This window comes from Solanum dulcamara, chromosome 5 (genome assembly GCF_947179165.1).
Source record: "Solanum dulcamara chromosome 5, daSolDulc1.2, whole genome shotgun sequence".
NCBI classification, from domain to species: Eukaryota; Viridiplantae; Streptophyta; class Magnoliopsida; order Solanales; family Solanaceae; genus Solanum; species Solanum dulcamara.
Window position 1 is genome coordinate 68140758 of NC_077241.1, and position 27304 is coordinate 68168061.

At 34.8% G+C, this 27304-nt stretch overlaps 3 protein-coding genes across 3 annotated transcripts; 1 reads left to right on the forward strand and 2 right to left on the reverse strand.

Annotated features, from left to right (window-relative positions):
• The first annotated feature begins 1151 nt into the window (after positions 1-1151).
• LOC129889464 (ubiquitin carboxyl-terminal hydrolase 18-like) lies at positions 1152-12931 on the forward strand. The gene is made up of 11 exons (XM_055964762.1): positions 1152-1638; positions 3389-3551; positions 3630-3718; positions 3813-3898; positions 3991-4153; positions 4307-4430; positions 5312-5469; positions 5942-6026; positions 9469-9681; positions 10808-10869; positions 10988-12931. Exons 1-11 carry the CDS (start codon positions 1379-1381, stop codon positions 11934-11936), a joined length of 2352 nt encoding a protein of 783 aa, XP_055820737.1. The 5' UTR covers positions 1152-1378; the 3' UTR covers positions 11937-12931.
• Positions 12932-13130: 199 nt separating this feature from the next.
• LOC129889466 (peroxidase 16-like) lies at positions 13131-14583 on the reverse strand. Its single transcript, XM_055964763.1, has 4 exons — positions 14356-14583; positions 14046-14246; positions 13759-13924; positions 13131-13660 (listed from the first exon to the last, which is right to left on the reverse strand). Exons 1-4 carry the CDS (start codon positions 14581-14583, stop codon positions 13254-13256), a joined length of 1002 nt encoding a protein of 333 aa, XP_055820738.1. The 3' UTR covers positions 13131-13253.
• A 2700-nt stretch (positions 14584-17283) lies between these two features.
• On the reverse strand, positions 17284-27304 carry LOC129889467 (delta-aminolevulinic acid dehydratase, chloroplastic). Its single transcript, XM_055964764.1, has 13 exons — positions 27195-27304; positions 26108-26433; positions 24857-24968; positions 24708-24781; positions 22652-22720; positions 22494-22577; positions 22318-22387; positions 20425-20480; positions 19817-19938; positions 19318-19389; positions 19136-19217; positions 18975-19052; positions 17284-17873 (listed from the first exon to the last, which is right to left on the reverse strand). The coding sequence occupies exons 2-13, from the start codon at positions 26411-26413 to the stop codon at positions 17706-17708; spliced, it is 1293 nt and encodes a 430-aa protein (XP_055820739.1). The 5' UTR covers positions 26414-26433; positions 27195-27304; the 3' UTR covers positions 17284-17705.

Below are 27304 nucleotides of genomic sequence, written 5' to 3' on the forward strand. Positions count from 1 at the left end.
ACTATAACAAACAAGAACAATAACAAAATAATACGATAATTCAAATACAATAAACAACAGATGATGATAGATAACAAAAACAATGTAACTAATAATGGTGAGATTAGTTATGTTGATATTATCTTTTATTATCTGTTTGATTTGTTGTATTTATTATATGATATATTAAAGAAAAATATTGAATAAGGTGTATTATAATAAAAATAGTATCCCGTATTATTGATGTTAGACTTTTCAATTTTTATTATAATACACCCTATTTAATGGAATTTTAATGGAGATGACAATGAGTTTTTGAAGAAGAAAGAAGAAAGAAAAAGAAAATATAATAAAGAAAAAAAAAGTTAAAATAATAAGAAAAAAAGAAAATATATTTTATAACAAAATACTTGTAAAAATAAAATTATATTCATTATTTTAGGTTGCTCACGTTTTTTAAGAAAGTGCATACACTCTCTATGTCAGATGAAAAAAAATGATGTAATAATATCAATTTAAAATTGTTTAGGAAGTAATAGGACGCTTACATAATTAAGGTGTCTTTTTAAAAATTCGAATTACCTTTAGGTGTCGCTTTATATTTTTTTTCTATTAAGTATGACATCTAACTAGTACATAGATTAGTTATATATAAATTGAAAATACTATCAAATAAAAAATTAAAATACCAAAATTAATGAGTACATACATTAATTTTTTTTTCTTTAATAAAGGACCATATATATTCTACATCCATAAGTAGGGACATTTCCGGATAATGACAAATTGCCACTGCGATAACTCTAGCCATACCAATTAATCCTAAAACTATCAACATCTTTTTGCTTTTGTTTTTCAAAAATAAAGCTCCATTTATATTGAAATAATTTTACGTTTAAACTTGCTAGACACTTCTGGAAAGAAGAAGAAGATTCATACTCAAATAAAAGGCAATAAAATGATTTCATTAGCTTTAAAGTGAAAGAAAATAGATTGAAAACATAATTCCGAAAATTATTTATGAAAATCCCAAAACTATAGATTTACTCAGAAGTTAATAATACTACTGACTACACACCAAAATAAAAAATATGTGAAAATATAAATTGTATATTTTATGGAGATATCATAAATAGGTCCTTTTGTTTTATTTATATTTTGAGAAGGTGCACATTAGTTCAGCTTACTGACAATCGAACAAAAATAAGGAGAAAAAAAAAGAAGAAAAAAATAGACCTTTCTTCATTTTCCAGAAATTTAAATTCCATAGCAGATTCCCCCAAATTATTCCAATTCAATGGAGGAATCGAAACCCTAGGCTGCCATATATGAGAGAGCGCTGTTTTGTGAAGAAGAAGAAGAAAGTGTTTTCGCATAGTAGGAAAAGTATAAATTTCTAATGCATGTAGCAGTGGATCTGAATTCCTACTTGCAATTCGTATTGACGGCCATAGCCATCGTAGTGACACTACTCTACCTTGTCAAGAGCACCGCTTCTAAGTACTTTGTCGTTGACGACGACTCTAATTTTGAGTCTTCTGCTTCGCCGACGGCCGGTTTTGGTGATCGCAGAATGGAGCCGGCAACGTCGGAAGGTTGCGCCGTATGCGGTAATATCACCAAAAAACAATGCTCTCGTTGCAAGATGGTTAAGTACTGGTATGCTAATTCCTAAACACAAATGCAATGTGGTGATTTTTTCTTTTTCTCCTAATACTAGTATTACCTATTACTAGTTTGGTTTTGACGGCAGCTATTACATATATACACAGAGACTCAGCTTCAGGGTAGTTTGATTGGCTGCATAAGAAATAATAATTTCAGATACTAATACAATGTCCCCCAATTGGAACCAAAAAAACACTTCTTTAATAATTTAAAATCTGCAATTTTGGTTGTTGGTACAAAACTTGCACCACTTGATTGATGGGTTAAACTCTGCATTGCTAATACCTTGTGTTATTTTATGCGGGGTAGAATAAGGAATAAGAATACATGCATTAACTACAAGAAAATGCTGTTAGAAGAGTCAATCCTTGATAACAATTTGTGTTTTATTAGTCACCATTTGACAATCCTTGTCAATCCCTGTTAGCAATTTTTGTTTTATTAGTCACCATTTGACAATCCTTACATTAATATTAACTGCATAATAATTTCTATTATTATTAACCACATAAAATTTGCTGCCTTTTCAATGTTCTATCATTCACACTCCACAACAGTCAATCTTTTGTAGTCTACAATTTGGTTATAAATGCATGATTATACTTTTCTACTTTTTGCTTCTATACTATTATATAGATCCCTATACCATAAAAAGTAACTTCTCTCCATTGTTGTCAAAAGCTCAGTTGAGGTGTGCTTAAGTCCTCAAGTTAGGTGCAAAGTAGGGTGTATGTGGTTTGCCTTAAAAGAGAGTGCACTAAACTATAAGTAATTCACCTACATTTAGTTTTTTCTTAATTCTTTGTCTATATAATTGTTATTTGGGTTTATAGTTACTGTTTTTGAACTACATTTAGGTATTCATAATTTCTTCATTAGAGCCCGTGCTTTATTCGTGCTATGCGCTTAATGCCTGAACAAGCTTAATTGTTTTTTCTCTCTTTTCGCCTTTGACAGCACAACTTCCTGTGGCGGTGTGGCCACATATACACAAACTATAATAGCATCTCTCTCTCTCTATATATACAGGGATCTAAAGCCCAGACAGAATAGCTTTTTTGTATGTTTACACAATCTACAATAATATCAATATCTATACGAAAATTTAAATTTTGGATTCCATAAAATAATTTTGCTTTATGGTGACAACAGTGACCAGTTATTGTGTCTAATTTCCATATTGTAGCAATCTAGCACAATCTGTTATACTATTTATACTAAATTGTAATATAGAGCCCCGACCTGATAGAGTAACTTGACTTCAATCAATTGGTGTCCACAACGGTTACTTCTGTTTTTGTACAAAATCTTCTTTTTGACAGTATAAACACAATATGTGATGATAAATTGGTAGAGATTTTTCTCTAACGACGGGGTTTGAATATATCCAAAATATAACCAAGTGTGACCTTGATCAATGTTGCCGATTTGTTTTTATGACAGATCAATTCATCAATTTTATATAGTTTAAGGGCATTTTTTCCCTTTCCCTTTTTGTAATTTTACGTAACTTGTGCACTTCACTTCAAAAAAGGGCGTGTTCTACTTTTCGCTTAAAGCCCGATCGACCTTGTCGCTTTGCACATGTCACTTTTAAAAACACTCCTCAGGGGTGACCATAATTTTTTTCCTTTTCCTTATATAGTCTGGACTCTGGAGTGCCGTGTTGGTTAATTACTGATTGGTTCTACTCTCTCTCTCTCTTTCTCTCTCTCTCTCTCTCTCTCTCTTCCTCTCATAGCTCTGAAGCTTGCCAGAGATCTCATTGGAACTCAGGGCACAAATTTAAATGCAAGGATTTACAGTTATCTGGGAAAGGCAGTTCTTTGCAAGGGAGGAAATCTTCTGCTGTTTCACTGACTCATGCTAGCGGAACCTCTAAGATTCTAGACCATTCAAAGAAGGTATACGCCGTCTTAGTTAATTACACAACTATGCATTTATGTTATAGCACCTGACCAAATTTTGGTTAAATCGGTTAGGTACTTTTCCCATATGAGGAATTCTTGGAACTCTTTAACTGGGATAGCCCAGGTTTCCCACCTTGTGGGCTCCTTAATTGTGGAAACAGGTATCCCTCAGTTACACTCTAGCCACCAAGAATTGTTTGATATGCCATCTGTTTTTGTATCTATATTTTAAATGTATTTTTGGTTCTTGTGCAGTTGCTTTGCTAATGTGGTTCTACAATGTCTGACATACACTAAGCCACTTGTTGCCTACTTGTTGGAGAAAGGCCATCTGAGAGAATGTAAATCCATTTAAAAAGTATACCAACTAGCGCCTTTTTTGAAGTAATTGGAATAGCTCTTTATGTTATGCACTTTTCCTTTCTTCCCTCAGGTAGGCGGAATGGTTGGTGCTTCCTTTGTGAATTTCAGCACCATGTAGAACGGGCTAGTCGGAGTCAGCAGCCCTTCTCACCAATCAAAATACTTTCACGGTTGCCTAATATTGGTGGTAATCTTGGGTATGGTAAGCAGGAGGATGCCCATGAATTTATGAGGTATGTTTCTTTTCATAAAGTAAATTTGATGAGTATCTTATTGGAAGTCTGATATGTATTTTCTGCTATAGTGTTCAATGTGATATAATTAGCTGTGTGTTGTGTCTGGAAGCATATGGTATGTAAAATAAGGAAAGATTCTTTCATTTCTAGGTTTGCTATTGACATGATGCAGTCTGTGTGCCTCGATGAGTTTGGTGGAGAGAAGGCTGTTCCTCCTAACACACAGGAGACAACACTTATTCAGCACATATTTGGCGGTCACCTTCAATCTCAGGTAATGTTAATTTGTGATGGAGAAGACATAGCATGCCATTATCCAAAGTATCAGAATAGGACTTGACACTTTCTCTATACTTTAAATGTTGCATCATCAAAATATATTGCTAGAAACCAAATTACCCACGTAAACTTGGCACTGTTTATTTGCTACACGCCTAAACTATTAGTAGTCTTGATTACCCCATCTAGACTTGGTTATTTAATAGCCTTTACCCCTGGACGATCTCATCTCATGGAAGTGACGTACACGTGTTGCCACATGGCACTTTCTTTGAAATAAAATATATCTTTTACCTTTTTTAAATTAATTAAGTTTTCAGATTATCTTTTTCAGTATAAATTGGTAAAAGAAATTATGGAATTCCATTATTTAGACTAAAGGCTTTATTTGGCTAAAAATATTGGAGTTTGATCAAACTTCTTATAGATTTGGCCTGAAAAAGAAGAAATCCATAGTTGAAACAAATAGTCATTGCATTGAGAAGTACATAACTTTTTATTTGGCTAAAAATAATGGAGCTCTAGCCAATACAGATTTGTCTCAAAAAGAAAAAAGGGAATAGTTTGGAAGAAATAGCCATTGCATTTAACAATTAAATAGAAAAAGAAATACACATTTGGAACTCTATTATTTTGGCTAAACCTTTATTATTTGGCTTACATAATGGAGCGCTAGCAAAGTCCAGGGTAATTGGGACTACAAATAGTTTAGGTATCCACCGAATAAACGGTGCCAATTTTAAGGGGATAATTAGGTATTCTGCCAAATAATTTGTGTTTTTTGATATTTCAAGCTGCATATGTGTTTTTGCTCTTATATTATTCGGATCTCTTCCCTTTCCTTCTCTTCCTAAATGAATTATTTCTGTTTTTTAGGTCATATGTACAGAATGCAGTAATGTTTCAAATCAATTTGAAAATATGATGGATCTGACAGTAGAGATTCATGGCGATGCTGAATCTTTGGAGGAGTGCTTAGATCAATTCACAGCAAGAGAATGGCTTGATGGAGATAACTTGTATAAATGTGATGGGTAAGGTTTTCCATGCTAATGATAAATTGCATCTTTTTTACAATCTGCAATGCCATTTTTGTGTCATTTGAGCAATGATGTATAGTTTCGTATTTACCTTACAATACTGATTGATTCAATTCCTAGATTTCTATGTTCACATGTATCTAATAACATGGTGGATTAATACAGATATATGTCACTCTTCTGTCCTATTTCTTTGACTTAGTTATTATTTGGAGAGTATTTGACGACAAATGTCACATACATCTTACAAAAATATTTTCAAAAATTGTGTTTGGACAGTAACTTTTATGTTAGCTTTCCAATTGATCCTATGCATTAATTCTATTGGATGATATGTTTAATTTTTCCATGTGTGAGAGTTATTTAAAGCTTACTATTAAATTGCTGTTGGCTGACAACCAATCAAGGCATAGTTGATTGATAGTGCTACCTAATCGTTAATCAACAACTGTGGTTGGTCTTGCAGATGCAATGACTATGTCAAAGCATGGAAGCGCCTAATGGTCAGGAGGGCACCAAATATCTTAACAATTGCCTTGAAAAGGTTTCAGGTTGGTTTCATTTTGCTATTTATTGTGCTTCAATAATCCATGGTAAAGTGAACTATAAACTTTAGCCCTTAAACAACTTTTCTTTTCCAAACATGTAAATGAATGATCCTTGCTCTTTTTATAGGACCTATCCGTCTTTAGTTAGTGGTCAAAGACCTATATCTCATGTGATTAAAGTGAGGAGTCATACTAGTCTTGCATGAACATGTTATCTAATACCAAAAATTCTTGAGAGAATTTGAAGAAAGGTTCATATCCAATTTTCATCTCTCCAGCAAGTCATCCCCACATCAAGGTGGTCCTCTTCCCTGATGGGATTCTTTCGACCATATTCCATTAACAGATGTAGATACTTCAAATAGTGGACTGCCTTTTAACTTGTCATTTAAGACAAATAGCCAACCACATGGCTACTATGTAAAATTACTTCAAAGGAGTTGAACTGTTAAAGGAATCCCTTCAGTCTCTTCAAGTGAAAGGTAGAAACGAAGTGTGAACAGCAACCGGCAACAATCGGATTCTGAATCAATGAGTTGACCACAAGTTAGTGCCAATCAAATGTGCTAAGCTCTAACTCCTCAAACCCCCTGAACGCTTCTTCCATGGTTCCATTTTTCTAGTGCTGCAATTAGAAACAGCCAAATGTATATAATACACGAAAAATGAGGGAAAAAAGAACCTTCTTTCGCCCAAAAAGAATGGTAATTGTAGGAGTATTAATCAAACTTCAATCTTTTTGAAGTCAAATTACATATTTAAGAACTACTTATAAAAGAAGTTTGATAAAAGGCTAGTTCTTTTTCAACTATTAATATTAAGAAAATATTTGAAAAGTACTAGATTCCTTATGAGAAGATTAAGGGCTAGGATTTTAATATTTTGCTCATCTACATGTAAATATGGGGGGGGGGGGGACCACACACCCTTTGTGTTTTAATACACAAAACTGTTACCTGTTCAAAAATATAAATATTTGGAAAGATTGTTGACTCCTACATAGTAAGATGTCATATTGAATGGGACAAAAGAGTACGGGCGCATAACTAGAGGACATTTATGGTTTGTTTCATAAAGAAGCAAAGACAAATTAGAAGGAATGAACTCTGGGAATATGTTGAGGTGTAAATTGTTTACAAAATAAAGTTTAACAGCTTGAAATGCGGATAAATTTAATTGTTTGTCCCAATGATGGAAACTATGGACTTGGTAAAAATGTGGATATACCATACTAGAAACTCTAGAACTTTTCCATGTCTAAGTGAGGCTTTAGCAATTAGAGAGATCTTTCTTTTGCCTCTTTTTTTGCGTTTGCTCCTTTTTTTTTGGCTCACTGCTTTGTTGATGTTGTAAATTTCCCAGTACTTTGTGCTGTTTTATCATCAATGAAATGCCACTTGCCGTTCTCAAAAAAAACAATGTTCTTTTATTGTTAGTGTATATTACCTGAATTTTGATAGTGGGTCCTTACAAGTAGAGAATAATTGTTTATTCTTGTACCATTTAATCATGTGATATGTGAGTGGATATTTCATGTTCAGTCCTTCAGATTGTTCTGGTGCTGAACAAACTGGAGAGCCACCTCAATTCTGAAAAGAGACTGTCAATGTGTATTCTGAGAATTTCAGTAAAAGGAAAGGTCCTCAAAAATAAAAAAGAGAGAGAGACTGTCAATATGTATTTCTCAAAAAAACAAAAGAAAATTTCAGCTAAACCTTATGGAGTCACATCAACATTGAATGTATTTAGGTTCTTAAGTCTACAAGATAAAAGGGTCTGATGGAAGTCCAGCTGAAGCAAAGATATTCAATCTAGGATGTACAGGCTCCAGATGTGCCTCAGCTGGCAATTAAGATCTAACGTCAATCTAATCTCACATAAATATTTTTCTTCACAAGGGTCCAATGTGATGCAATATGTATATTGTTTTTATTGTTGGAAGGAAATGAGTTCACTATTTGCCACCTAACATAGAGTTAGCTTGTCATAGTAGGCACATTATTATAGTTTGGGAAGGGGTTTTGATTGATCAAAAGAAGAATCTACTTCAATCGATATGCCCTTAGGCACGGCCATACATAACATAGAAAGTGATTCCTTACCTATCCTGTTAGGGCCAGTGAAACGCTCCAGTTTAGATTCTCTATGCTCATGTAAGCGGTCGGAGCTGGTCGGCCTGTAGGTCTAAAAGGATCCAGCCATAGGATTTCGTCCACAAGCAAAACAAAAACAAAGTAGGTTTTTAGTAGTAGTTCATGAGACCTTGAATTTCCACATTCTAGCGTGCACTAATAAGGCACAGTATGCTCAAAGGAACATGGCTAAAGAAATATAATTTCTCAAGTTAGAGAGAAATCGAAATGCAGTTCTAGAAAAGATAATATAATAGCAATTAGAAACGCTACACTGGGGGGTTGCATTATCCTAATGTTTTACAAGCTAGGTTGCATTCTTGTATCTGCATAGAACCCAATTGAAGAAAAAAAAGGCAAATCTAACAATCTTTTCATAACAAAGGCTTAAAATTAAAAAAGAAGTTGTTATGAAAAAATTATTGGATTAGCATGTTTCTTCTGTTAGGTTCTACTCAAAAACAAGAATGCACCCTAGCTTGTAAAACAACAACAACAACTACGCCTCTGTCCCAAACAAATTGGGGTTTGCTATATAAATCCTCATTTTTTCATTCAAGCTCATATCATATCATCATCATAATAAATAAAGTAAAAGTGAAAAATACGTTACAAACATATATGAATAATACTAATTGTAATTATAATAATAAAAGTTCCATATGGGTCTAAGAGCTTGTTTGGATTGACTTATTTTAAGTGCTTTTACGACAAAATAGCTTTTAAGCACTTTTGGGTGTTTGGGTAAATTAAAAAAGTGCTTATAGGCACTTGAATTTAAGCTAAAATGATAAAAATAAGCCAAATAATAAAAGCCAATCCAAACAGGCTCTAAAACCTATCCTCAACTAGTAGCTGTCACCTAGATGGATCTTTTTCTTCCATTTGTATTGATACCAAGCATACCCTAGCTTGTAAAGCAAAAGGATAAGATAATCCCTTAGTGTAGCGTTTCTAATTGTTATTATTATATCCTTTTTAGAACGGTAAAATAGAATTTGCATTTCTCTATGGGATGAGTGAATTACAATAAATCAGGGATTTTCTCTCTCTCCTCTCTATTAACATTCCTCACCCCTAAGTTCCATTTTATTCTGGGCTGAATTACAATAACCGAGGGAGTGTCTCTCTCTGTTAACATTCCTCATCCGCAAGTCCCGCTATATTCTTGGGTAACTTACAATAACTAAGGATATATTTCTCTTTTTGACATTCCTCACCCCTAAGTTCCATTTAATTTTGGAAGCAACCCTGTGAGTTTGTGATCTATATTTCTGCTAGTTTTGTTTAATTATGTCCAAATTTTTATGCAGAGTGGTAGGTTTGGCAAATTAAATAAGAGAGTGACTTTCCCTGAAACATTAGATCTCCATCCGTACATGAGTGAAACAGGAGACGGCAATGATATTTACAAGCTATATGCTGTTATTGTTCATGTGGATATGTTGAATGCGTCATTTTTCGGCCATTACATATGCTATATCAAGGATTTTCGTGGAAGTTGGTACAGGATTGATGACTGCAAGGTAGAAACATCTCATTTGCTCTACACCCTCTTGTTTTTTGTTGTATGCTGTCCCCAAGCACAATATGCATTAGTTTGGTTGCTGAATTTGGCATGTTGGACTTTCATTTATATTCTTCTGTGCTGATAATCTACACTGCATCTCTGAAGCTTCAAAATTTGTATAAGTTGCTATGTCCAGCGAAATGCTACATTATCCTTGACATTTGCCTCAATAGATCTGTTTGAACAATAAAAATATCACTACTTCCGCTTGAAGAAGAATTTTGGCTACAAGCTAGTTGTGTTCTCTCTTATCTCAATTCTGTCTTATTTGTTGGCTCCTTCGTTTGCCTCGATGTACTTTTGTCAGATGGGTGACATCCTTAGGGTATTTTGTGCATGCACTAACAGTTTTTAGAAACTGCCCACTCATTTGATATATGTGCCCATTCCCAAGATAATGTACTGTAAGTAAAAAATGAACCTTTAGAAAACTATATGTTTCTTTTAGTTTTGTGCTTGAGAGTTGAAGCAGTAGTAGATGTATCTAATCTGAGAAATATACTGTTTCTATTCTTTAGATTGGAATGTACTTCATGTTTTTAGCATGTATACAAACTTGCCTGGGTATATATGTATACACAAATAAAAAGTATAAGCAACAGATAATATTGGCACCTTCCCTTCTTGTGCCACCTTTCAGAAATTTTCCGTGTTGTTATGTAGGATGTGACGCCATTTCCTCTATGTAGCTATTGATTCTCATGTATGTTTGAGTTTGCAACAAATAGTTAAGTGGAATTGTGTTATAGCTGTTTACTTTTGGTGTAAAGTACAATGTATAGAAGATATAGATGAGATTATAGGAGTCTTTGTTCCCTTCTGTAATATGTTCTGTGTGCCTTTTGATGGTCTTTAGCATCCGTTAATGCTGAGGAATACAACAGTACCAATTTCAAAATAAAGAAATAATGTCACCGTGTGTGAGCCTTAGTAAAGGTCGTCACTTAATATTCTACCTCAAGCAGCATAATCTCAGTACAATGTGATATTCCTTCATATAGACAATTTATTTTTCCTTTTCATACTTCTTCATTTATTACTTTAAAATATTGATGTGTGACTTATTTTACAAATTTTGTTAGGTGGTTAATGTTGATTTGGATGAAGTGCTTTCTCAAGGAGCATACATGCTCTTATATAGCAGGTAACTTTCTTTAGACCATGATCTAGTTGATCCGTCATCTATATGTATGTCTCGTCCATTTAACATGTTGCATTGCCTTTGTAAGCAAATGACCTTGATTTGCATTTGCTTTTGACAGGATCTACCCTCGGCGAACATCCTTATTTCCTCTTGGACATTTAGAGAAAGAGGACCATGATACAATTAAAGTGGAAGACAAACTGGGTTGCACAGACCAACGTGTTGAATGTCTCAGTGAAACAGTATCTCCGGCTACAGTTGTTGATTCTTTTTCACCACCAACTCTTAATGGTTCAGAAGCTAAGATAATTGGGGCCAAAGAGGAGCTATTCTCCTTGATCACCCCCGAGGACAGAATGGAGGATCAGGAGGTAGATTCTGGGGCAAGTTCTCATGTCCGGCAGGAGTTGCAGGATGTTAAACCATACACTGCAGCTATAGGAACTTCTTTCTCTAGAGTGGTATCCAATAGTTCCTTTGGTGCTAGTTCTTCGGCTGAAGTTGAGATTCAAGAATGTGAAACAAAATCCCCTGTTTCTGACAGTAAAGATGATACTGAACCATGTCTAAGAACCACCAATGACTGTCTTTTGAATTCTTCTTTAAAGGAGGATTCTGTAGCCACAAATGGTGAAATTCTGGATGATGCTTCCGTCTCTGCATCAAAATTTGGGGACATCTCACACAATAAGAAGTTACAAAATTCTTCTGAAATGCCAGACATAGCTAACCAGAACCAAAAAAAATCATCTCATGGAATCCACAATGTGGTCCTGAAATCAGATGGAGGGAGTTTCTCTGGAGCAAAGTCGAAGCCACTGTTTTCCCCTGGCTTTCTTGGGAAACGTCCATTGAACCAATCTGCCAAGAAAGATGTCTCATGGCAAGTTTGCCATAATAGCACCCTTAATGGTCTGACAAATGCCTGTACTAAGCCTGAATTGTCTGGTGAAAACCACATTGATATGGATGACCAGGATACTAATGTGGAAATAAAAAATTCAGAGTCTAGTAATGCATCAATTGGACAAGCTGCAATTTCTCTTAATGAGACTAACCATTTGTAAATCTGGGGAATCAAGTCGCCTTGAGAATGTAGATTCTGCTGTCCCTGTTGAATGTGATTGGAGCAGCAATAGCTACTGCAGCAATCAGCTATCAGCAATAGCTAGTGCCTGGGTTTAGATCGTAAATCTCATGGATGAGCTCAACTAGAACCTCAGTGTCCAGGAAGGAGTTTTGGATAGCTCCTACAAGAACTCAGAGAAGATTACTTGTGTCTAAATTATATATTATGATTGTTTTCCCATTTAACCCCTATTTAAGTTTTCAAGAGATCTTATTCTTCACCGAGGGGGCACTGCATAGCTTTCTCTTTCAACATTGTCAGAGAGCTTCTTCAGATGTTGACAATAAACTGGAAAAGTCATGGTCCAGGAACCACATGTTGTTCATCCATTCAGGGACTGATAAGAGGTACTAGGTCTAATCTATGGATGTTTTGGCGATCCAACTTCAGTAGATATAGAGAACAACCTAGTAGCATACTCTTACTTGATATTATTGGTACCCCCCTCGTCACTATAGAAAAAGCTGGGAATTTTTTCCAGGGTTTCAATATTTGAAGGAATCTTGGATAAACTTGTATCCTTTTGGCTGGGTTCATCTAGCGAGAAGGAATTGTCCACAATACATTTGTGGGCTGGATAGAAGTGCCATAATTTTGAGAAGTTCCGTTAATTGGGTGCTGTTATTGGTGCCTAAGCATCTGTTATAAATGCTAATTCTTTTGTTCTTATAGTTCAACACCAGATGCTGTAGTTTAGAATGATAATTCTTGTTTACTTCTCATTTAGCAGCAAATTTTAGAAGATTGTGGGGTGGGATGTGGTTAAGGGGATGGAAGTAGAATATACAGCTAGTTGTAAGTCGTTTGTCAGGTCTGCCATCTTGCACATGTTTTAGGTTGGACTTTCACTGAACTTACTCATGTAGTCGTTTGTTCTCTAAGATTGAGAAAACACTGTTTGAATAATTTATACTGGTCCATTTTGTTATTGAATGTATCTATTCGATCTCAGTTTAAGTTTACCATGGTGATGAGGAGAGGCCTCATGTGTGTGTGTTTTCCTTACTTTTTCCTGTGCGGGGTTGCGTTGGGTTCACGGAGGTTCCTGAGCGATTGTGCGTTATTATGGGCCAGGTTAGGAGCAGTTGTAGGTGCTTTTGTGAGGGGCTAGGGGAGGTTGCAAGTAAGTCAATTTTTACCTACTCCAGATCTTCATTAACATGATTAAACCTTATTTCGTAATTATTGGAATTTGAAACAACTGCTGCATAATGGTCCTAGAACAATTCTTTGATCTACTCTATCTTCTGTTTACTTAGTTCACTACAGCACAATCTTTTCGAATCTCACCATGATTTCCAGTTTTGACCCCGAACCTTCCAAGCTTTGTCATGGCAGCAATGAAGACCCTTTCAAAAGCTGTCTTGTTTGATGCAAACATGTTCACTACTCTCCTTGATCCCATTTTAGTATACAGTGTCTGGTCTGAAGTGAACAGCCCTTTACCCCTCTGAAGATTCTTGAAATACATGTTATCAAACACTTGAGGGGTGTCTGGATCCAAGGGGATGACAACTCTAGGAGATGCATTCTGTGGGCACATCTCTTGGAGTTCCGTAGCATAGTCTGCATCAATTGTTGGATCAACCTTGCGTTTGCTGTTAAAGCTGTATATCCTGCTTGAGAACTGGTTGCAGTGTGAAAATCCTAGTGTATGTGCTCCTGCATAAATCGTGATTATTGCTTGATAATTTTATAGTATCTTTTACCAATGAAGAAAGAAAATACATGAAGAAGAAATAGGTAGAGAGGTAATGTACCAGAGAGGGCAATCAAATGCCTGATAGAGAGACCACGAGAGGCAAACATAGGAAGGAGCTTCTTCAAGTTAAAGTCAGAGTGAGGTAAATTGTTATGTACACTATTTTGTGAAGAAATTCTGCCGTCCCTCCTTCCCAATTCAACAGTATAATGTGGTCCTCCTGCCTACACATCCAATACGTAACAATTAGCTAGATTATTCGTCTTCGAGTATAGTCATATATTTTAAAAGAAAAGAAGCATGCATGTCCTTTATAGAGAAGAAAGAAAGAGTGTATTGATTTACTAATGCAATGACATCTCTTGTGGCCATGGCTAAGATGTCAGCACATGAGACTTTGTTCTTGCAAGCAGGGACATTATCAACTGCAGCTTTAGCTTTAATAACAGTGTCATATCCATCTCCAGCAAGTGACATATTGTCTGGATGATCCTTTTCTGCTGTGTTATTTCCTGAGGATCTCAGTATGATGGAAGCATCACAACCCTGACAATGTCATGTACACCATTACTTCATAATGCATTGAATATTCAGTGCATAGTGAATTAACAGGCATATACATATATACGAACAAAAAGAATGAATATACGTATACCTGAATAAAGCAATCATGGAAGAAGAGTCTAAGAGTTGCAGCTGCTGTAATAACAGTTTGTCTGTACTTCTGCTCAACTGCTGATTGGACGATGGACTCCACGTTTGGACACGAATCCCGATAAAAATCTCGATGGAGCTGAGCATTAATACAACTTGTATTGGAAATGATAAAGAGTAGGAGGAGGACTAAGTGAAGAAACTGGCTACTACTGATCAACCTATCCATTATTTCTTGTGTAATTTCTTTGGAAAGGTTTAGTGGGACTTTATATATAGTACCACTAGTTAAGTTCACTTTTAACTGTTTCAAATGGACTAATTTTTAATTTGCAAAGTGATGAGTAATATATTTTTCTTAGTGATGAATTCCTCCATTTCGTTGTACTTAATTGGGTCGGTCCAGAAAATAATTTTCTATGACCAGTTACTATATAAAAGAAATTAGGAAATGATCTTACGTACAAAGATCTCATGTATTTTATTTAATTATCGATCTCATGTGATAAAGGTCATATAATAAAAAATAAAAAAGAATATTTGAGTCTATCTCAAACATTTTAAGATAAATTAGGAGCATTGCACTATTAGAAACAAAGGTTTTTCTCCTTACGAATCAATGAGAATTTTGTGTTATAATAAACATGATTTTTCTATCCCATTCTCATTGAATCAACTCACTGTAAAAATGCATGGTGGAAAACAAATTCTCCTTGAAATACTAAGAAACTTCTTAATTTTTTTCCCTTTTTATTGATTCAATCAAAATATGTGCGAAATATTTCTCTCTCCAAAAGAAGCAAATATGAATTGGGACTGTTATAAAGATAACAAAAATAAACATTCAATTTGATCAAAAAAGAAAAATGAAACTAGTAAAAGGCAAAAACAAATATAGAGCTGTTAGGTAGTGGCTAGTATTATTTGAGTGGATGAGAAGGGTTTTTAAGAAGACGACACTAGAAGTCACATGCATGCACCACTACAATAAAGACATCAAATGACAGCTTATTTCCTCTTATTTTTGCCTAACACTTATTTGGCAAATGATTTTGACATCATCTTTTTATAAGTATGGGATGGGAATGGGAGAATCTTAAATAAGATTGAGAAGTACTTATAATAATTAATTAGAACAAATTCATATTAGAAAACGACATAAGAAAGGGAATGATAACTTTTCTAACCACCACACTATGTTCATATTTTTTGTACATTAATTTGATGTTTTTTTTTTCCCGTTGGTTTCCACTTTCCCACTTGAGTTCCTCTTGTATTAATATTGAGGTTTGACTAAATTCAGATTCGTGCGTTGCTGCAATCTAAAAGATTATAATTCTTCTGAGAACTTAAACGCAAAATATATATATAAGTTAGCAGACTGAGGTCTCATTTGTTAACGAAATTAACAGGACAAACCACTCTACCAACTAAGAACGAGCCATGCACCACCATCCATAGAATAAAAAAGGAGCTCTTAGTTTGTCAACTTTTACTATGTCTGGACCTAATAAATTTTTTCATGTTGAGTCAAATGAAGCCGCAGGCTCCAATCCTGTTGATGCCCTTTGTCAATTCCTTTAAGTTTCAATCTTGCAACCATCCTCCTTGGAATCCAAAATCTTTGACTTCTCATAAGGTATTCACGGAGTCCTAAAACAACATACGTCAATCCATGATCGACATCATTTATGATTGAGACTAAGACGATATTTGATCGTCTTTGAACTTCTCAACTTCTCAAATGTGCGGACCTTCTTTGAGCAATATTCTATTTTTCAGAGAGGAGATTGAATAGTTGACCTAGCCCCTTGTTGTTAAATATATATATAATAAATAATAAGACGAATAAACGAATTCTTTTTGATTCGGCATCTTCACGTGACTTAATAGGGAGCAACAATTGACCTCCGACAATAGGTAGATGGGGTGGGCTACGATGTTTATTTACAGTTGTTGTAGTATGACTTTTCATTTCCTGTTTCAAAATGAATTCTTTTTACTACTATTTATTTTCAAACTAGCCTGGATTCTCCCGTCGAGAGTCACTTTGAAAGTATTGCCTAAACTCTTCCTCTTGATTAATGAAAAGATCCTACCAAATACTTTCACAATTGTTCGAATTTCATAAAATTCAAGAATTTGATGTACTCCATATGTCCTATTCACAATTTTGTTACGAACAATTAATAATTCAAAATTGTTACTATAATCCACGTTCATTCTGTCTTCGAATAAATGACCTCTAAAATAATCATTCCTAAGAAGTGAGATTATCAGTAACCTTAAAAGATACGTTATCTGCTAAAACATATTAAAATATAAAAATAATATAAAAATAAAGAAAACAAAATAAATCAAATATATAATTTGTATAGAAAAGAAAATCCGCGGGCATAACAATTTTTCGATACCTACTTAGCTGAAAAAACAAATTAATAAAGAAAAAAAAAAAAAGGTCCTAACATGTTGAAATGGTGAGGCACACATGCATGTACTTAGTTTTCTGCAATTTTTTGTTTGTATTATCTCATTCTCATGGCCTTGTTTGGCAGACACAAGTAAACAATAATCTCTAAAAAAAAGTGATCTTTAATGTGACAATCATGCATATATAACGCACAAATCCATATCTATCATGATATCAAAGTCATGTCTAGTTCAATTTATGATTTATCAACCGTTTATCAACAATAAAAAAAAAAAAGGAGCCAAACACACAAGCGTATGTAATTACTGATTTTGTTGAATTATGCCCATTTCTCAAGGGAGAGGACCTAATTCACTCATATTGTGTAATACTTATCAAGTGAAAGGTGTTGAGCATCATGAGTCATGACAATCTAGAAAAGTAAACAATTAGCTTTAGGGAAATTAATCCATATATGGTAGCATTGCCAATGTGGGAAACAACAACAACATACCTAGATTGGAAGTTGAAACAATTAACTCATTTTTAAATTTTTTTTTTTATTAATAACTTATAATGTTGAGCTAGCAAATACACAAAATGGTTACAAAGAGAATATACTCTCCCTCTAAATCAAGCTCACATCAAATAATCCTAAACACATTCGCCGCTTGAGTAGCCAAGAAAATAACACAATACAGAAACAACGTAGTCAATTACAATAGCATACCCAATGTGATCCCACGAGTGGGGTCTGGAGAGGGTAGGATGTATGCAGACCTTACCTCTACCATTGTGAGGTAGAGAGTCTGTTTCCGATAGACCCTCGACTAATAGTCAATTCTGCTACTTTTTGAAAATCAAACTCACATCAACTAATCTACAAAGTTCACTCGAAAATCTTCTTCGTACATGAATTCCTTTTATGATTCGGCTAGCTTTTACCTCTTCTCTCCACACAGGCATCTACCGGCTTGCAGAGCAAAATAGGTCAAAATGATGTCAGCACCAGCTCGTCGAAGGCACATCAATGATTCCATCATAACCCTTTCTTCATCAATCATTTTCAGAACCCCACCTGCTTTAATCATCGAGTATTCACCTGAGACCTGTGTAGAAAGAAACCCAAGAAACTGTAGAAGACGATAGCGTAGAAATGAAGGCAAAAATTAGTGTTCAAGGAGATTGACAGAAATTGATGTTCAGATACCAGAAATTGTAAAAGAAGACGATGATAGGGCATCATTAAAGAATATAAATGAAAATGAGTTTCTGATGAGCATATATCATTCATGTCACAAGTTCCATATTTTGTTTTAATAGACTCCCAATTGGCATGATAATTGAAAGACACCTTCGCTATGATGCTCGGTGGTGTTTGAATTAGTCCACTAGCAATTATTTTCAATACACCAGCATGCTACTTAATTAAACTGTTGTACTTGACAGAACTGAACAATTCAACAGTTCTGCAGAAACAAGTTTTAAAGCATCATTCACTTGGCAAATCATTTAGTTCTATTTGGAAGCGAGGGTCATTAACCAGGAAAAAGGGCTTTCTTTTCCCTTAGAATCACTTATGGTTGTAAACAAATGGGCAAGAATCAGAAATACTAAGTGCAGCGTTGACGAAAAATACTGAGATCATAGAGCCCCAGAAATCTTCCCGAGTCCTGCAGAGCAATAACTCAAGTCTAGACTGTACAGAGGCTTCAGATTCCAAAATCCCTGACAAATATATTGTTCAAGAAAGAAAATAACGTGCAAGTAAAATTGAGGAGATCTCAAATCTGTCACACAGCTGCACCGGAAACCTTGAGTGAACTTGTTGGACTTATTAATGCAACTCATCTAAATGACAATGCTGAATATGAAGTAATTCTTCTTAAGCACAATCTTAAAAACGAACTGAAGTTCCATAGCATCCCTCAAGCCATTTGGTGGACTTTTGGCTTGAAAGAAATGAAAGAACTTTTGAAGGCCATAGGAGAAATTTAAATAGCCTTAAACAAAGATATACAGTATAATTTTACTAGTTTTTTGGTGCAACCTGGTTATTGTACAGGATGTTGATGCAATTTTACGATACAAGAGGGGATCTGCACAATCAGCAGTTATGTTTTCTCGCACTGGCTAGTGCAAACATTTATTAAATCTTTGATTAATATAAAAAAGATGATGACAAACAAAATAAATGAACATCTGAGTACCTGATAGGCAGCTATGGGCAAAGGAGATTTATCCCGAAGAAGCCTAATAATATCCAAATAAGGCAAACCTGGTTTAACCTGATATGCAAAAAACAAAAAAAGCAACTTTAGAAGAATAGCATATTTCCAAATTTCTGCAGAACAACAAACGCGATACTAACAAGAAGAATATCAGCTCCTTCAGACTCATCTGCTTGCATCTCAACTAATGCTTCTCTGTAATTTGCGGGGTTCATCTGATAACTGCATGTGAAAACCAAGTTCACAGACAAGCTCATTTTGTCTACATAATGAATGATATAATTGATAAAAAGAAAATTAATAATAGTCTGTTGTTCAGTACGTTTTCTTGTCTCCAAAACGTGGATTTGAATCTAAAGCCTCTCTGAAAGGTCCATAAAAGGAGCTTGCATACCTGCAATATGATTCAAGCTAACAAGTCAAGAAAGAGATGGAAGTTGAGTTTCAATATCAAAGAATCCATAAAAGCAAAAAAATAAAAATAAACAAAGCTCTGAGTTCTAAGTTGTTAGACCACTAATGTCCGGAACCATCAGAGTGACTGATCATCAAGTTCCCTTACATGAAAAGAACTAGATCTTAAGCTACCTCTGAGTTCTTACATTAAAAGATAAAATGAGAAGTTATTATATGATGCTGCTAACCCATTTAGGCTTGAAGACCTAAGATGTAAGATATACTTCTCAATATACAAGAGGGGTAACGGACAAACATAGAAAAAATGCCTCGTTGAATACTGAATCTATATGCAAACAGCTAAATATTTCCAGGACTAATATATAATATCTACATTGACAGAACTTATGAGTTTTGAAAATTACTTTGCCGTATAGGACATGATTGACACATGCTGAAATCCTTCAGCATCAAGAGCTTCTCGAATTGCTCCAACACGACCATCCATCATGTCACTCGGACTGACAACATCTGCTCCTGCTCTGGCCTAAGATAAAAGAAGAGGAAATAACAAGATCAGACACTGCATTTTGATCAAAAGTTATCAACAAAATGCATGCAAGCATAAAAGAGCAAAGGGAAAACGAACAGACACCTGATTTATATCTGGTTTTAGTTTTGAAAAGCATTGGGATGAATTAACCTTTTTTGGGATTGCAAATTTCTATACTTAGTACTCATAATGATTACAATCATGTTCAGTCTTAAAAGAATCAGAAGTAGGTAGTAAAAGAAAGGAAAATAAACAATAAAAAGAAAGAGATGGTGGCCAATATATATCCATCAGCCACTGAATCCAGCAAAATGACATGGGGAATAGATTTCTCAGTAAGGTCAAACTACTTGCAAAAGTAAGAAAAATGGTGCAGCTCAACAAAGGTCAAAATGAAAATATGTATACAAGCAAGTGTAGAAACAGCGATGGAAGCTTGTCTATTGTGAAGAAACATTATCATATGAAATAGAAGATAACCTGAGCAACTGCCTGCTTGCACAACTGATGCACAGTCTCGTCATTCATGATAACCCCTGCAGCCATTACAGATGACAAAAACCAAACTTAAGTATTCAACAAGTCAAAATTAACTCTGTACATTTGTGTTCCTTCATTTTTAAGAAACCACATTAAGGCAAATATTTTTGTGTTTCTTTGTCTTTAAGCTTTTTGTCTTCGCTCAACCTCTATTAACAAGGAAATTCGTCCAATTCTATTCCTTCAATGGAAAAGGAAATATCATTGATGCAAAAAAAGAGATACACAATTAACATCACAGGAAACAAGTACAAATGTCTCCAACAAAAATTTGACAACATTCATAACTGAGGCCATGCTAAAGCTATCAACTGCTGGAAGCCTTTCTCAAGCACATACAAACTGCAGTATTGGAATCTTGAAAGAGAGTAGGTATTACTAAAAAACCAAACCAAACTGACTGAAAAAACTTGTCCGTTGACTTGTATCAATTGGACTTTTATAAATTTCCATACACATAAATATCTATTATTAGATAATCTATTAGAACTTTAAATAGTTTTAGCAACAAAAAAATGTAAATTTGTCTTAACATGTTTGTGATGCTTGCTTGAGTTTTCTATTCACATATATTGAAGTTATTTAGGAGTGATTTGTATATTATTTTTAAATCATTAAGCTTAGTTAATTTTGGCTGCATTCTATCAGTTTTGAAAGTGGATAATTATCATGTCTCATGGTGAACTTCTCATCTATGGATGTTTCAATAGATGATAAAGTTAATCTATCTGCTTGATTATTTCTAAACAAATACTGACATTTGAGAGGTTTTATCTTTAGCTGTGAATTGAATTTGTGTTTCACGTGACTAAAAAATAGGGGGGGAAAACTGAAAAAAAACATTTGGTTTAGAGTTTGGTTTGTATATCTATCAAATCAACATAGTTGGCTTGGTTTCCTTTTAGGTTAAAACCGAAAAAAATAGAACTGCAGATACTCCTAATTGAGAGTGGTATAGACCCCCCAAAAAATTGAAAAAGCTACAAGGTGCTTTAGGAATCCTATAGCAGCTAAACAAAGCTTTCTATTCTGCAACAGGAATTAAAAGCATTCCCAATTTTTCCAAATAAAGGCCTTTGTTCTCCATATCTTTATTTAAAGAAAAAAATATATAGAAAGAGAAAACAAGAAAAAAGGTTTATCTATCATAAGCCCTTAAAAAACCAAATACAAGATATTTTTTCCTCATCTTCACAGCAAATATTTTCTGTAAAATTAGTAGCAGCAATAAATGCAGCTTTAATTCCTTTTTGATAAATGACTTGCATTGCCCTTTTTTATTGCAATCCAGGGAAGCATGATAAATGCCATCAAGAATCAAATTATTTTCAAACGCGATCAGTTATTATCTTACAAATAGGAGTCACAAAAGTAAGATGTATGAAGTTTTCATGATTGGTGGACTGAAAAGCTATATAAAGTAAATGATTTCAACAAGAAAGTATGATGTTTTGTTGAAGAGGAATTTTGCTACTGGTGGTTTATGCTTTATAATGGCCCAAAGTGATGAAAGAAAAGATCATTATCCAGATATTCCAGTTCAAAAGACACATTCCTCCTTCATACAATAACTCATGAAGCTAAAGACCGAAGTACACTAATGCTATTGGTTATCGCCATAACCAATAAAGAGAACTTACCTCATTGCATCAGCATTAAAAAGTTAACAAAGATAATAAACATAAGCCACAATCATAGGATGAGCTATATGAGAGAGAGAAAAATGGATTCCAAGGGTTTATGAGTATTATATCTATTAGAACTGTTTTTTTCTCAAGTTCAGCAGTAAAGGTTTTGCCTTTAGGCTGGTATGAACGTAAAATTATGTCTTACCATCTTCTCTGACAATGCCATCATGTCCATCAGATGAATATGGATCCAAAGCAACATCAGTGTAGATAACCTATCAACAATGCATCAAACATCAGAGGAAGCATCAGAGTTTTCCCACAGAAAAATGTAGCTGTTTAAGCAGATAAAAAGAAACCAGGTAATATGTATCTACATACAAGATCAGGGTATTTGTCTTTCAGCAAACGTATTGTTCGAGGCACTAATCCGTTGTCATTGTAAGCTTCATCTCCTGTAGAGGTCTGAAGTTACAGGAAATGAGTTATACAATCTGAAGTCAGATGGTACATGGAAATTTATGCTGGTAGAAGAGGACCTTTAAAGCATCTGGAACTTTTGGGAAGAGCACAATGCTGTTGACACCCACATCCCTGGCCTTTGCGACCTGCATAAGAAAAAGTAACTCTACTTGCTTGAAAAAATGCACAGAAGTATTTACAAAGGCGCTATTGATCACAGTTGAATCTCTAAATATGATAGTATATGCATCTTTAACCAACCCATATTTGTTAAGTACAGAAAATCATGTGTAGCAGACTGCAAGATTGGAACCGAAACATTGACAAGATTTATATGGGCCCTCTAAAAGCATATGACAGAAAGTGTCAAGAATGGTCATATTCTGGAAGCTGGTTAAATTCTAGAAATATTCCAGTTGCACTCGGTATTTACTTCTCAATAGAGGCGGCAACTGCAGATGAGCAATTGATTGCAGCCTGCAAACCCATCTATAGCCTATCCATCATCCACTGGATTTTAGCCTGCCCATTCTTTACCCTTTTTAGCACCTCAATTCTTATTTAGCACACCCCAGTTTTGTTACTACAGATTTACAGTAACTAATTTTATCTCCCAAGTACTTTGTTTAATTTCAGTTCTAGCGAATGTAGGTTTCCTTGAATATCGTACATGAGCTCTGTCAATAACATGGACAATAAGAATTGTGTAGTACCAATTATTGCCAAAAGTGTTTCTTAATGTCCAAGATGATTCCCTTGATTAAAAGAGGCATCCTATACATTATCAACCTATTAGCAAATTTTAAGTATACACATGGTAGCTTTTCTGACTCCCCAATTGGTTTGGGATTGAGGTGTAGTTTTAATAGTTGTTGTATGAGTTTCTTTATTTCTCTGTTTATTGCTCATTTCCTTTTTCCTGATATCTGCACTTAAACCTGCACCTAGGACCTGCAAAAATTTCCTTTTTACCAAAACAGTATTTAGTTATCACACCTTCCACAGAATAAATCAGTCTTTTCATTCTTACAAAAATAAAAGATGTCTTCCATCCTAACCAATCTCGCAAAGTGAAAATGCATATTCATGAATACCAACTTAAAATTTTTTTTGGTAGCTGTAATCAAAGTCTTATATATATTTAAAATACTGAAAAACATGTCCAGCAGGACCAACACACATGCACACTGCAAGTGTCTGAGAGAAATCTGACAGCAGAATTCTTGACAGTGTTATTTTGATTATTTTTACCAAACAAGAGCACGGTCTGTATAATTCACATAACTCTTTCATCAAGTATATGAATAGAAACAGGATGTCTAGCATGTCCATTAATAATCCTGACAAGTGTGATATCCATAAAGGATCATAGTCTTTATTTAACCTACGTTCCAAGTCTATGTGCAACACCCTCAGTTTCTAACGAATCAGGTGATTTATCTACCCAACCCAAAAAGAATTTTTTCTTGGTAACCGAGAAACCCCCCTGAGCCCCTGGCGCATGGTTCGATACTTCGGCGAATGGGACTCAGTGAATAATGAGCCCACCCCTCTACCCTTCTCCAAAAATAAACTTAAAAATTGAACAGTAAAAACCTACAACAAATTACAAGGATAGCATTTTGTTAATCTAATCCTATGGTAAAAATTTTATCATTAATACCGGCAATATTGTAATGATAGTGGTCTAAGTCATAATAACATCGACAATGGAAAACAAATGGACTATGGAAAGCAAATCACCATCAATATTTAGCAAAATCATAGCAGCATGACCAATGAAGCACATCATCATCAATTAGAAACACTATGAGCCAATACAAAGCATGGCTACAAGGCCAATCACATAAAAATGAATAGAGGAGAGAGCTACTTATGGCCCAAAGTGGAGGTACTGGGTTAGGCACCCTTAGACAAAAGGTAAATCTTTCAGGAGTGCTCATTGTGTCTTACCACCTCCCCATCTATTCTAAACATTAAATACTTGATAGAGCACATTTGCTTGCTATTTACGTGAACTAATGCATCGGTACATCATTTTTCACCAGCTAAAAGAATCAAAATGCTGAAACTCTGGTCTAAGAACGCAAAGCCATTACAGATGATGAAGAATCCTAGGGATAGCTCACCGACCTCTTCAACAAGACCATGCCTCCATCCAAGCCTATAACATCCAGGCATTGCTCCAATAGGTGTGTCCTCTTCACCTGCAAGTGTGCAATTTGTAAAAACAGTTTGACAGAGGTCATAAGCAGAGAGGAAGTAACTCAGAAAGTACTCACCCTCATGAATAAATAGTGGATATACAAGATTCGCAGGGCTTATATTTGTTTCCTGGAATGCAGCTCTTACTGCTGACGACCTACGATTACGACGTGGTCTCCTATTGATTGGCTATACATGCAACATCCAGTCATTAGCTACAGGCACATAGCAAATCAATCATATCAACTTCTGATGCAGTATTGAGTCTATATTAAAAGTATTATCACCAAACATTCATTATACAGTCCGACAATTCAACCAAGATGCTATCATATATACAAACTAAATAAGTTAACACTATTACTTACGAAATAATAAATGTAGTACCCACTGACAGCCTACAAGAAGAGTAGAAGTTGAAGGATACTTTTTTCCAGAAGTTGAAGGATAAAGCATTAACTACACACCATATTCAGAGTCAAATATCCAGAGGGATGTATCACAAAGATCACTGACCACCTTGTGTAAATGGAATAAAGATCCTTGATGTTTCTAAAAATACCAGAAACACACTACAAGTTAATCTCATGTAATTTGCAAGTATCAAATTGAACATTCTGCATCCTCTGCCCATATAAGAATAGTTAGAGATGTTCAAAGATGTTTTTGTTAGACCTTATCTGTCAACTTCAAGATTTTATAGCCCAGTGTAATTTTCTCAAAGTATGGTCACTTTCCTTTATAAGGCTTTCTGTAACTGGAACTCTTGAAAATGTAACAAAGAATCTTGAATTCAAAATGTAATAACACCCATCAACACTAGTTAAGCAGTCTTCCAATACAGCCCTATCATTTATGAAATTTTTTTCTCAATTCAGTAGATGAATCCATTTTTTATATCCTAAGTCAATTATCATTTATTGAGATGCCTATACTCAATTGTGACCAAGTTGTCACAGAATATGTTCTCCACAGCTTCTGGTATTCCAACAGTTGGTAAGTTACTAGTCATTCAGAAACAATGTATATTACATGAAATTACACCATAGTCCACCAACTTACATCTGGCTAGTTCAATTAAAAACAAATCAAACACTGTGGACTCTTGAATATCTAATTCTGGTAACAATTTGATGCGGAGATTAGAAAACAACATTTAGCAGTTTAGAAAATATGCCACCATAACCAAAATTCACAAAAACCTTCTAATGCAATCAAAACACTCCTCCAAAACTAATGAAAAAGATGGTCCATTTAGAACACTTCCTCACCAACTCCGAAATGGCAAATTGACATAATTACAAATAATGACAAGTCTCAAAACTAACCAGTGAAGACACAATAGGGGTACCGGCAGGTGCAGCCGGCTTTGGTGGAACCGGAGGAGCTTCAGGCACATTTCCGGCAACTACAGCAGCCTCACACTCCTCATCAGTCAAGCCCATCTTTTTCAAGGGCCCTGAGCCAGACCCATTATCATGCTCTTCCTTGCTAGCTCTAATGGTCAACACCCTCCTTTGATTCAATTTAACAGAAGGCCGTGCACACAACAAATTTGGCGATGGCTTCAGTTTCACCTCAAACTTTACAGCTCCAACATTACAAGGTGAGTTCAACATTGCCGTGGAAGCCATTATTGCTCAGATAAGCAGCACTACAATATGATGGAAAGTGCATAGGTTACAATTTGAAATCCCATAACATGAAGACCCAAAAAGATCATATTATACAGATGGAAATTTGAGCTTGACAAAGCATAATTTAGCTACAAATGTGATTTCTTAGAACTTTCAAGTGTATCATTCGATTGCAGCAAACCGACAAAACAATACATCACAAAATTGGAATTTGAGCATTCCAAAACATAATTGAACATAAGATCTGATTTTCTCAAAAATTTGGCCAAAGCCTAAAATGTTTCCATTGATTCTGTTAGTAAAACCAATAACAACAAGAACCTAGAAGAATTTTCATTACAAGACTAGAAATTTTAGCATTTGTAAGCACAATGGAGATGAATATTTAATTTCATGAGTTATTTGGAGAAAACCCAAAAAAGATAGGAACTTTCAAATTCATCTATCCAACTGAAGAAAATCCAATAACAGAACCAACCCCCAACCCCCTCTAAAAACAAACAAAAGAAAGACTGCAAGACTGCAATACAAGAATTGATTTTTAGCATTCCAAACCATAACTGAGCTTCAGATATGATTTTCTCAAAAAAATTGGCAAAACAAGCGTAAATTCAAAATGAATGAATGAACTACAGTAAAACCCAAAGAGCTTATATTACAAGAATTGACAATTTGAAGCATTGAAAAGCAAAAAATGAGCCAAAATGTGAATTTTTTTTTCTCAAGTAATTTTACAGAATATTCAAGAATCTCTCGAAAAAGAGAAGAATTTTTTTACCTGAGAATGGAGGAAGAGAGGGAGAAGAAGGAGAGTTGCAGAATCTTATCTGGAGATGAACAAAGAAGGCCAATTCTAAGAAGAAGATAGATTAGATTTTCAGTTGTCAT

What these genes read in the sequence shown, in the direction of transcription:
- LOC129889464 (XM_055964762.1), top strand. Translation starts at nt 1,379, where the DNA reads ATGCATGTAGCAGTGGATCTGAATTCCTACTTGCAATTCGTATTGACG. An exon ending in GAAAGGCCATCTGAGAGAAT is followed by an intron (nt 3,899 to 3,990) that starts GTAAATCCATTT and finishes TTCTTCCCTCAG; the next exon opens with GTAGGCGGAATGGTTGGTGC. An exon ending in GCGGTCACCTTCAATCTCAG is followed by an intron (nt 4,431 to 5,311) that starts GTAATGTTAATT and finishes TCTGTTTTTTAG; the next exon opens with GTCATATGTACAGAATGCAG.
- LOC129889466 (XM_055964763.1), bottom strand. Translation starts at nt 14,583, where the DNA reads ATGGATAGGTTGATCAGTAGTAGCCAGTTTCTTCACTTAGTCCTCCTC. An exon ending in TCCATGATTGCTTTATTCAG is followed by an intron (nt 14,247 to 14,355) that starts GTATACGTATAT and finishes TGACATTGTCAG; the next exon opens with GGTTGTGATGCTTCCATCAT. An exon ending in GCATTTGATTGCCCTCTCTG is followed by an intron (nt 13,661 to 13,758) that starts GTACATTACCTC and finishes CGATTTATGCAG; the next exon opens with GAGCACATACACTAGGATTT.
- LOC129889467 (XM_055964764.1), bottom strand. Translation starts at nt 26,413, where the DNA reads ATGGCTTCCACGGCAATGTTGAACTCACCTTGTAATGTTGGAGCTGTA. An exon ending in TCCACTATTTATTCATGAGG is followed by an intron (nt 24,782 to 24,856) that starts GTGAGTACTTTC and finishes GCACACTTGCAG; the next exon opens with GTGAAGAGGACACACCTATT. An exon ending in AAGACAAATACCCTGATCTT is followed by an intron (nt 22,388 to 22,493) that starts GTATGTAGATAC and finishes CATTGTTGATAG; the next exon opens with GTTATCTACACTGATGTTGC.